Consider the following 11035-nt stretch of genomic DNA (forward strand, 5'->3'; position numbering starts at 1 on the left):
CCATCTTGGCCTGATCCACTTCTCCTGTCGGACCGTCCTGGTCCCCTCCCAGGTAAGTCAATGGTTCGTTATACGTGGCAGTGCGATCGTAAGGAGTTGACCAGTGCTGGCCGTGGCGTGGGTGCGAATTTGGCGCTGAGAATTTGAGCTGGCCAAAAAACTTTCAATGCTTGCCACAGGACTATGATCATTGATCAGGATACAGTGTGGTGGCGATGGAGACAGCGGGACTGTAAGTAATGGTCATTATCCTTCTGCCTGCTTCGTCCCTTTGCCTCTGCATCCACAGCCGGTTAACCCTAGTCATTCACTTCACTTCCGAACATCCTTGGCGCGAACTTACCTACAACTCGGCTCAACACCGGCCTTTCACGTGTGACGTATACAAAGGCAAACACTTTCCGAGAGCCTCCAATCAGCAAACCAACCGAGTTTGAGCCTTCGAATCACCAATCAGCAATCGAAAAACCGAAATCCAGTTGCCGCAATGGTATACTTTCGAAAACACGACAACAAACACGATGCAGACACACCACGAATCAGGTGGGGCGAATGCGAAAGGCAGGGACAAATGAAGGACGACAAACACGATGCAGACACACCACAAATCAGGTGGGGCGAATGCAAGGCAGGAACAAATGGGGGACAACAAAGGCATCACCCACATCAAACAATATCGGCAGAGTTACGTTGGACTCGAGTACCGACTCGCCTGGAGAGTATGGTCGAGTTTCTTTTTGTCCATGTCTCGTAACGCCTGAGATCAGGTATCAGGTGAGGTTGATGACACTGTTTTGCGCTATTGTTTTGAGAGTAGTTGTTTCGACGCTGGTGAGAGAACGTTTTTGCTTCCTATTTTGGTTTTGCAAAGGGCGCGAGTTCGAGCCGTGGTGTAAAGACGTTGGCAGGCATTCTATATTGCCGACAGGCTCGAGACTCTTCGTGGATTCTGCTCCCAAGCCCGATGTCGGAACGCCGGGTTGCTTGCTTGGTTCTTCGCAACGACAAGCAAGAATGGTCTGATACGATGCTTAAATCTTGATAACCAGCAAACCTCCGGCTGGATTAGTCTCGAATCATCTCCGGACTCACATCGGTGTTTTGCGCCGGTAGGGAGGGGCTTGAGGACTTAGCTTGTTTACAATTCCAGGTCAAACGGGAACGAGGACGCTTTCCTCTATCCTAACATCTCCAGAATATCCTAACATATGGCAGCTTCGACGTCGATCATCCGCCTCCTAAGCGGAGCCGTCGTTATCTTCGGTTCCGGAGCGTCCGTAGAAAGCTGCGATCTCCTAACGTCCCTCTCTTGTTTCTGTCTCAGCGCCGACTATCACTCAACAACCATCCCTCCACCCGATGTCGCAGCTATCTTCGCCAGATTCGGAATCGATAGCCCCAGGATCGTTGCTACTCGAAGAGTCGTCACACCTCTGCACGATGCCGTTTACCTCACACTCCGAGGCAGGGACAAGGCGAGTGACTTGGTGAAGACTTTCTCTGACCGCAAAGACTTTGAGGAAGATGGACCTTTTCGCTACGTCACGGCAGCTTCAGTTCCGCCGCGACTTCCTCTGGGCTCATCGCCAATGCGCCATGTCTCTCGGCGCAAGGTCAGGGTTTCATGGTTGCGACCATTCTCACAAGTATGGCTACACTTTGAGAACGAGGAGACTGCTACGCGAGCGTTCTTCAGCTGGAACGATGACAGCCTGGAGCCACGAGACAGTAGCGTCGGTGGTCCGAGGCTTCACGTCTTCAAGCCACCGGGCTGCGAAGGAAAGTTCTTGGTGTCATGGCAAATTGGGCTCTCCAGCGGCAGACGAGACTTGAGCTCGGCGGAAATCAGGAGTCTATTCAGCACGGAATATCAGCCAACACGGATCAAAATCAAACCTGGTGCAGCGAACAAGTTCGACGAAGAAGCCGCCCCAGACGCGGTCATGAGATTGATGACACCATTCGGAGGGGACGGAGGACGTCCGCGGGACTCATGGAACCACAATGATCGCACTTACATGGACTTTATCTTCAAAGGTGAAGATGAAGCACGGAGAGCAGTGCAGCAATTGAGGGCGACAGAGCGAGAGTTTCTTGGCGGACAGACGATGCAAATGGACATTGTACATTCAGCACAGATCCAAGTCTTGACTGATGTGTACGACGCCATGGAGGGGGACGTACAGGAGATCTTGCCGAAGAGTACCAAGGCTCTATCAATGACGGCCATTTCGGAAAAAATGGCGGATGGACGCTTCACGCGGATCAAGGTCACGGGGATGAAGGAGGATGAAGTTGCCGGTACAATGAGAAAGATCGAAGAAGTCGTTGCTGGAAAAGTGATCAAAGATAGGGTCCACGGGGACGCACGCCCGTTCTGGAACACGCTCCTGGTGGAGACAAAAGTGGCGAAGATGATCGAGAAAGAGATGGAAGATACACACGGGGTGTTGATCAAGACAAACAAGTTCAGGCGCGAGATGCGGTACTTTGGACCAGGCTTATTGTTTGCGGACGTGGAAATGGACTTGGTTGAACTGGTAACGACAACGACGAGAGAGACGTTTTGCTACCACCTCAACCGCGAGGAGTTCTTGTGGGTGCGCCGGGAAGGCTTTGAGATACTCAAGTCCGCGATCGGTAATGAAGTCGTCTTCTTCGATCCGAAGATCAAGCCACACATCGTGACAGTCATCGGCTCTAGATGGCAGTATCGAGAGATTCGGACTATGATCTCGCAGCACACGAGCTCTGTCGTGGCGTCGCCGACAGACTGCATTATTTGCGAGTGTGAGGCTGAAGGTCCCATCACCTTGCCTTGCGGTCATCGCTACTGCACGTTCTGTTTCAACAATATGTGCTTGTCTGCTGCTGGGCCGATCACATGCAATGCCACCGCCACTTGCGATACGGTCCTCGACCTTCACTTCATCGAAAATAATCTCTCGTCTATCGACTTCGAGAGTGTGCTCCAAGTCTCCTTCGCCACCTACATCGCCAAGAATCGCCCACTGTTCCGTCCCTGCCCAACGCCCGAATGCCAGAATCTCTACGAGCCGACCACCGCCATCTCTACTCAAGAGACTTGCGTTCAATGCCTACTTCAAACTTGCACTCTCTGCCATGGACAGCATCCGACGTCTCCCTGTCCTATCGAAGCTGGACTGCAGACAGAAGATCAAATGGCCTTGAAGGCATGGAAAGAGAATGAAGATGTGAAGGATTGCCCGGCTTGCGGCTCTCCAATCGAAAAGGACGGCGGATGCAATCACATCTTCTGCCTTCACTGCAAGTCGCACATCTGCTGGAACTGTCTGGAGATTTTTCCCACGTCCGGGGAGTGCTACGATCATTTGGATCTCGTCCATGGTGGGAACGGCTTGGTTGCTGTGTTGGACCAGGACTTAGTCGCCGAGGATGCCGAAGCGCGGGCTGAGTTGGAGTTGAATCGGCTTCTAGATGCTGCGCGTGGCAACGTCTAAAGAGACGGTCAAGGAGTGGCAGCTGCGTCACACATTCTGATGCAGGCACCTCCAGCAATGCATGCAAATGGACGGCCTGTGGCATCGATGCGTGGATGTCGTAGACTTTTGCAGGAACACATAGACGAGCTGGTCGAAGTGGGAGGAGAGCAAGCTAGTCGGGTCTGAGGAGGACCAGGCATGTAGAATACCCAGTTCGTGGACAACGTGGACGCTGAAGGACGAGGCGGAGTGTTCGACACGAGTGAGCTGCGGGCCACCTGGGAGTCGCCTTGTACTGCGGTACACCATAGAATCATGCATTGAAATTGCCATTCGCTCCTTTGACCAGCTCCAGGCGAGGTATCAGCGACACTTCCTTTGTGGACAGTTCCCTTTCCCGCTGCGCCGGCTGAATCTACTCAAGCTGGATATTGAACTGACGCCGAGGCGGATCGTTCTTCAGGATTCCGACTCGGCTGGTGCGCGAAACCGCACGCTGAGCATCTCAAACTGCCACACCCGACTCATTAGCATCCCCTCTGTACAGCAAAGCAACACATTCCTCACCATTCAAGTAATCCGCCGCCATGAGGATCTCCAAGCACAGCTCCGTTGGCAAATCCATATCCGGCACGTTCTTCGCATCTCGATTCTTCTCGTTGTAGTAGAGGTATTCGCAGACCTTCTCGAGGACAAGACCGCTGCATTCCGTCAGTCCATTGATCATTTCGGGAACTGAGAGTAACTATAGGATGAGGAATAGGTGACTGACTTGATATTATCGAAGCGGCATGTGTTCGTTTTTGACTCCAGAAAACCATCTGTAATTTCCAGCAGGTCAGCCTGAGTGCACGACGGTCATGAGGTAGCTCCGTGTTTCAAGCTTGCCCGTCACGTGTGTCGTAGGCGTATGTTGCCAGGCCGATGGAGAGGGCGAGATACTGACTTGAAGGATCTAGCATGCGTTTGATCGCGCCACTGATGCATGCTGCGGAGCGGCGCACAACGAATGAGTACTCGTCGGACGAGACCAGGGTGACGTATTCGGATGCGCCTTCTGATGTCGCCATGTTGTAGTCTCTTTCGTGCGATGCTGTGGGTTGACCCAAGCGAAGTGACGGTTGCAAGGAGGTGAAGTTGGAATGAGGTTCAAATTGACAGCGTTAAAGAGCTCCGGTGGGGTTTGGCGTTGAAATTCGGATTAAGCGGTGTAATTGACGCACGGCGGCCATGAACAGACGACCGATGTGCGTAGGAATGATTGGAAAAGAATCGCATTCAAGGCATCACAGGACGCTTTGGTATGATGTACACGTATCTTTATTTGAGTCCTGTATGGTCCTCCCTGATCAAGCCTCATGCTCTGCTAGGCACCCTGGCTTCGCCATCTTCAACCTCCCGGGGGTAAGATGTGCAGACTTTCATCCTGCTGTAAGAACGGAAGTCCACTGCCATTGCAATCGTTTGTATCCGTTCCGCGCGTGGAATGGGGGTTCATCCGCAGCCGGAGAGCGAAAGCCTCTGCCTTCCCAGGGTCGCCCCGTCGTTCGGCCGTATGGTATCATCAAGCATTCAAGTTATCCTTTTCAGTCTAGCAAAATTGCACCGTCTTCCTCCACGACCAGCGGCTTCTCCTGCTTCACTTTCTTCGGTCCTGCATCCTCCATGACCTCGTCATCGTCCGCGCCACGCTTCCGCTTCCCAGCAGCCACACTCGGCGTTGGATCGCCGACAACGTGTAGCACCTCATCATCGTCATCGTCCTCCTTGGCGGGCTCTGGCTTCGCTGGCTTATTGGGCAGTGTGATGTTTTCGGGTAACAACTGCACACCGTCCACTCCCTCGACCTTCTTCACGCTCAGCACAAGATCCACTTTCGGCTCATCCGCATCGTCCGTCACTGTGATGAACCCGATACCCTCGCCATCGATGCCAAGGTCCTTGAGCGGCTTGCCCAGATTGTCTTCCAAATCCGGGTCGTAAATCATGCCAACGTCCGCGGTGATGGAAAATTCGTCGTACTCCAGGCCAGACTTGAGCGCGTCGACGAGGTTTTGGAGAGTGACTGATGACGGGTCGGAGATGTGAACTTTGGCGTACACAGGCGAGCAGACAGGACAGTCAGGACGAGGTGCGACGAGGCCTTGACTGCTGACGAGGCGTTCGGTGGATCGGGCGGTCAGGAAAGTCATCTTCGTACCGCCAAGAAGAGGTTCCGCTGCGCCAGACGAGGATTGGTGATTGGCTGGCTTAGGTACTTGCATGCGGAGGATTTTGAAAGCTTGCAATACGCATAAGCTGGCGGTGAGGGCATTTGATGTGGCGATGGCAGGGATGATGTTGCCGGCCATCTGCTTGATATCCCATTCTGACTGCGTAGGAATGTCGAAGACCTGGGAGCGGAGGTTGGCGGCGGAAGTGACAAAGTCCAGGGTATCTTTATCGTCCTTGTCGAACTCAATCGTCGTCTCTCCACCTGACTGAATGCGTTTGCTGAGGACTTCCACACTGTAGCAGAATACTTTGAGGTTGTCTTGTAGACTCCAGATCTTCTGGTCTTGAGAAGAGAGAGCCGCTCCTTGCGCGACGGGATCCCTGTCGATCATGATCGACTCAAATCTTAGTGCCTCTGGTGGCTTCCTGCTCTGCCACATCTCGCTCATTGACCGTAATCGCTTGATGTCGTCGTGGAAGACTTTGTTGAAGACTTCTTGTGCAAACTCGCTCTTGCCCATCATACTCCGGATGTTCTTCAGCGCTTCCGCCTCCTCCTTCAGCTTGGCCACTTCTTCCACATTGTCGCCATCAGTCACTGCCACATCTGACGATTCCTCCTCGCTCGTGCCAAACAGCTCCGGGAGAAGGTACGACTTGGCCCAGACGATGCAGTGGATGGGTTGTGAAGGCGTCGATCGGATCGTGCAGATTGGGAACGACTTTTGAACCGGCTTCTCGTTGCAATCATAGCATTCCGTGACACCCTTCCGAATTGCCTGCACTTGTCCGTTGAAACCCGTGGTACCGCTCTCGATGAGGGGAACGTCCGCCGCCAAACACATGCGGTTTACATGTCTCCGCGCAGCCAAGTTGTCCAGGGCGTTGAAGACAATGTCAAATCCCTCGTAAAACTCCACATCATACTGCTTGTCGAAGATGGAAGCATGATGCGCATCGATGTTGACTGACGGGTTGAATTGACTCGCTGTCTCCTTGGCCACAGTCGCCTTCGGTTTCTTGATATGTTGTTTCCGGAAGAGGAATTGGCGATTGAGATTGCTCAAATCGATGGTGTCCAAGTCGACGACGACGATTTCGGCCTTGCGCTTCGGTGCTGCTGCCTCCGTACCATTTTGCTGCGCTCCGCTCTGTGTGTTCGTGGGTGTGTATCCGCTGCCGAAACCGCAGCATACCAGATTCTTCAACAGCTCGCATCCAATGCCTCCAGCTCCTACTAGCAGCACGCGGCTATCTTTTACTCGAATCGTAAGCGGTCCGCCGAGTGACTGCGCGACTCCTCGCTCGCGACGCTGCATGTTTAGTGACGATCGTCGATTCGATTCGATGTTGTTGTTGGCGTTGTGAGGCTCGCGGTTGTAGTGGAGAGTGGAAGTGGTTTCGTGTCGGCGTCGCGGGTGACGCGCTGATGGTCGCAGCTTAGTGGGGCTTCGGAGAGTGAAGCAATAGCGTTTGCATGTGTCAGGCACGTGAAGAGGCAGGTCAAGTTCGTGAAGTGAATGAATGAATGAGTGACAGGTGAAGAAACCGGGCGCACTCCTTCATCTGTGTCGATCAGAAGGGAGAAGAGAGGTGTTGATTTAAACTTCGCCTCATGCATTAGCGCCGGTCTTTACTCCGGCAGTCCTCCCTGAGAGACGGAACAGCCAATGCTGCTTCTTGACTCCATCACCTAGTTCGCGAGATCTCTTTTGCTGCGCTGGTGGAGCCAATCAACATCATGTCCGACGACGAGGTTGATCCTGAACTGCTGGAGCTTCTCCGACAACGACTGGGCATCTCCAAGCCCTCAAACGAGATACCCCGGGAGACAGGTACGGCCATACACCATCTCCTACCCCAAAAGAAAGAATTGCCCAATGTGGAACTTATGACTAAATGCTCTCATGTCTACCATGGGTCTTACAGTCCGCTAATCAATGCTTCCGGTCCTCAGGCGTCCTCCGAGATGCAGATTTCATCTACAGCAACTCCATTGACGTCCTCATCGATATGCACGGCACAAAAGCGGCAGCAGCAGCTATATATTCCAACATGCGGGAGCGTAATTACTCTCCTGCGGCCTGGCGTCAGCATGAGCTGCATCCGCGAGCGGAGGAAGGATTTAGCGAGCTGGACATTGTGAACTTCGTCTTCACGATGGATATACTGAACTTTTCGTAAGATGGTCCGATTCTGATATTTCCTAGGAGTTCTGGCAAAAGTTATGACTGAGGTGAGCTGACTGGAGAGTATGTAGATTCTGGTCCGATCTCGGAGCCGAAGAACGATACCAGGTCGAGTATCGCGGCAAACGTTGGACAGGGTACAACAGTCTTGTGGCGTGCTTACGAAGAGCGCTCGACGAAGGCATTCCCATCACGACTCCCAAGTTCTGGCGAAGTCGAAGATGCACCAACGACGTCCTCGGACAGGTTTTCCGAAGCGCCACCGCGGAGCAGATCTCTTTGCTAGACGAGAGGATCAGGTTGCTGAGAGATACGAGCGAAGTGTTGAGAGAAGTGAGTGGTCGATAATTAATATGTGGCGAGATTGACGTCTGAGTATCTGACCTGGATTTGACAGAGATTCTCGGAAGCGGAGGACGAGGTTGACAGCGACAACGACTTGCCAGACGAGAATGAAGCAGCTATGCAAACAACGGAGCAGCCTCTACAGGATATCGATGCTGCGAATCAATCTGCCATCGAAGAGAGAATGGATGCTTCAAAGGACAGCGAGCCGACAATCGAAGCAGCGTCGAGTGCAGCATCTGACGCATTACCATCCGATGTCGGTAGCGACCACTTGCAGCCGCAGTCCGAGCGAGGCGTCAGTACAATCGAACCTGCGAAGGATACCTCCGAACTGAACCCACCTCCGTCCGACGTATCTCACACTCAATCACAAACAGTCACACCCGACTCCTCCGTCCTGCGCATAATTGAGCTTGCTTCCCATTCCTCCGGGAGACTGGTCAACCTCCTTGCCCATCACTTCCCCTCCGCCTTCTCCGATACTGCCCGATTCGACGGTCGGCGAGTACGCCTACTCAAACGAGCACAGATCTTTGTCGCCGATTTATGGGCTGCGTTGGAGAGCAAAGGAGCCGGTCGATTCGAGGATATCGGGGATGTGAGCACGGGCTTGACTATGTTTGCCGGTGTGTCTGATCGAACACTCTTGCTCTTCAACGTGCTGATCAAATATCACAATTCAGACTACCGCGTGCCTCAGATCCTTTGCAATCTCGGAGTGCTCAGCTATAGCCCACCGCTGAACTATCGCATTCGAGACGGGAAGCCCATTGAAAGCGGTCATAGCTGGGAGGTGCAATTACGGTACGATCAGCACCATGTCTCTACGCTGCAACGAAATAAGCTGATTATCGTGGCGTGCTAACAGTGGCTGTTCCATTTGGGCCGTCGAACTGATTCGGCGAGAGATCTTACGACTACATCCGGAAGTCAACGAAGAAGTCGAGATCAATGCGGTACTCATCGACTTCTTCTTGTACGACTTGGCCAAAGAGCGGGAAGATTCAGGTATGTTCTAGATGCGCCTATGCACACTTGTTCCATCGCCCTGTTTTGGGCCATCAGAGTGACCAGGTCGCATGACTGACTTCATCTCGTGACGCAGCGGACATGCCTCATCACCGGACACGATCAATATGGTACTGATAGCAAGGAAGCCGAAGGTGGCATGTGCAAACGTGGGAACCCGACCAGCGAATGACCAAGCCTCGACCATGCTTCCCCGTAAGTGCTCTGGGTTGATGGTGGCCGTTTTCAGTGCATACGGCCAGATTCAACGGTCGTACTGCGGGATGCATATGCGACCATCCTGCCCGATTCACCGCTGTCGTTACATGGGACCTCAGATCGGGCCAATAGCCCACGCTAAGCACAATCTAGACCTCCAGACTGTTCAATCAGCGTCTTTGTAGGTCTTGTTGCGCGACAGTATCTTCAAATGTGACTCACGACCTCCAGGCACCATTTACTATCATCGTCGCAACCCGAAAAAGAGCTGTGCGAAAGCCAAACAGGTACAGGTACCTTGCCGCTGTGCGTTGTTACGAGAACCGGTTGAATTGCTGGTGGATGCAAATCCCATGCAACCCAGCATAGGCCTGTCGGCAATATTCGACCGCCAGGGCCAGAGCTATGGCTATGACAAATCCATCCTCTTATCGATGGGGACGAGCGCTCGTATATTCTGGTGCATTGACATGTCCCCACTCGAACGCAGGAAGGGAAATGATAAATACAGGGAACGCAATGGATAAATACCGGTCTCCACCCCTCTCAAGGGGTGGTAACCAGCAATAGCGTCCTGCCCGAGATTAGTTAGTTTTCTCATACTAAACGAGGCCGTGCGCGGGAGTCAACGCGTGTCGCGTTACCCTCAGCTGATTGTTCACCTTCCACTGTATTCCTTAATGCTATTGCCCTCATTCACGCTATTAACACTACCTCTTTATAGCTCTTTTTAATGGCTCCAGTGCTCTCAACTCTTCGATCGCCGTCGCCGCCGCAGGAGCGGTAGGAGGAGTTATTCCTGCAGTGGTCGCAGAACGGTGAGGAGGGGGGTGGTAGAGCGGACGATTCGAGCTCAGCGGAGCAGCCGATATGGGAGCGGTGGCAAGCGGCGGACGTATTCGACGACGGCGGTGATGATGAGGATATCGAGGATGATGCGCGGTCGCTCGGTGGTGATAGATCTGATGAGGATGCAGAGTTAGCTAATGAAACGGACGGTTTTGAGGATGTTATTGGTAATGGCGATGTTGGTGTAGGAATGAAGGATTCAGAGGGCGGTGGAAGTGACAACGTCACCGTCGCCGGCGCTGAGTTATCCATTTCCGACCTCATGTCGTCCGCCGCAGGTGCCATTGCAGAGGGTGTTGTTAATGAGGAAGACTCGGACGAAGCGATATCCATGGACCTGGCACCACCACCGACCGATCGAACCTTCCGTAGCTACGCTCAGGCCGTCAAATACACCCAGGACTGGGCTCAACGCTATGGATACAGTCTCGCTGTTGGCAGCTCAAAGAAGAGCAAAAAGGCGGACAGCAAATACCTTATTAGCAAGGCCCTCACGTGCTCGCGAGGTGGAAGGACTCGTGAGGGTCGAGTTACCAAAGGCAGCCGTCCTACGGCATCCTCTGCCAAGTGTGGATGTGGATTCGCTCTCACTATAGGACTGGTAGATGCGAGCGATCCGGAGGGTCGTTGGGAGATACGACATGGCAAGTGTGTTACTCACAATCACGCGGCCGAGCACCCTTCTGCCTTGCCAGTGCACCGCCGGAGACAGCGGACTGAGGCCATTAAGAAGTCCATCGTCGA

General features: G+C 53.3%; 4 protein-coding genes across 4 annotated transcripts; 2 read left to right on the top strand and 2 right to left on the bottom strand.

Annotated features, from left to right (window-relative positions):
* Positions 1–2855: 2855 nt before the first annotated feature.
* On the top strand, positions 2856–3482 carry MYCGRDRAFT_48145 (uncharacterized protein; the record flags this gene model as incomplete). Its single annotated transcript, XM_003849341.1, has 1 exon — positions 2856–3482. The coding sequence occupies one exon, from the start codon at positions 2856–2858 to the stop codon at positions 3480–3482; it is 627 nt and encodes a 208-aa protein (XP_003849389.1).
* Positions 3483–3969: 487 nt separating this feature from the next.
* Positions 3970–4534, bottom strand: MYCGRDRAFT_47989 (uncharacterized protein; the record flags this gene model as incomplete). The annotated part of the gene is made up of 3 exons (XM_003849676.1): positions 3970–4165; positions 4237–4285; positions 4411–4534. 3 exons carry the CDS (start codon positions 4532–4534, stop codon positions 3970–3972), a joined length of 369 nt encoding a protein of 122 aa, XP_003849724.1.
* Positions 4535–5050: 516 nt separating this feature from the next.
* On the bottom strand, positions 5051–7225 carry MYCGRDRAFT_75543 (uncharacterized protein; the record flags this gene model as incomplete). The annotated part of the gene is made up of 2 exons (XM_003849675.1): positions 5051–6795; positions 6865–7225. The coding sequence occupies 2 exons, from the start codon at positions 6995–6997 to the stop codon at positions 5051–5053; spliced, it is 1878 nt and encodes a 625-aa protein (XP_003849723.1).
* A 194-nt stretch (positions 7226–7419) lies between these two features.
* MYCGRDRAFT_47506 (uncharacterized protein) lies at positions 7420–9361 on the top strand (the record flags this gene model as incomplete). Its single annotated transcript, XM_003849342.1, has 7 exons — positions 7420–7513; positions 7636–7858; positions 7939–8204; positions 8593–8841; positions 8899–9019; positions 9084–9223; positions 9321–9361. The coding sequence occupies 7 exons, from the start codon at positions 7420–7422 to the stop codon at positions 9359–9361; spliced, it is 1134 nt and encodes a 377-aa protein (XP_003849390.1).
* Between the last annotated feature and the right edge of the window lie 1674 nt (positions 9362–11035).

The sequence above is a fragment of the Zymoseptoria tritici genome, chromosome 9 (genome assembly GCF_000219625.1).
Source record: "Zymoseptoria tritici IPO323 chromosome 9, whole genome shotgun sequence".
Taxonomy (NCBI): Eukaryota; Fungi; Ascomycota; class Dothideomycetes; order Mycosphaerellales; family Mycosphaerellaceae; genus Zymoseptoria; species Zymoseptoria tritici.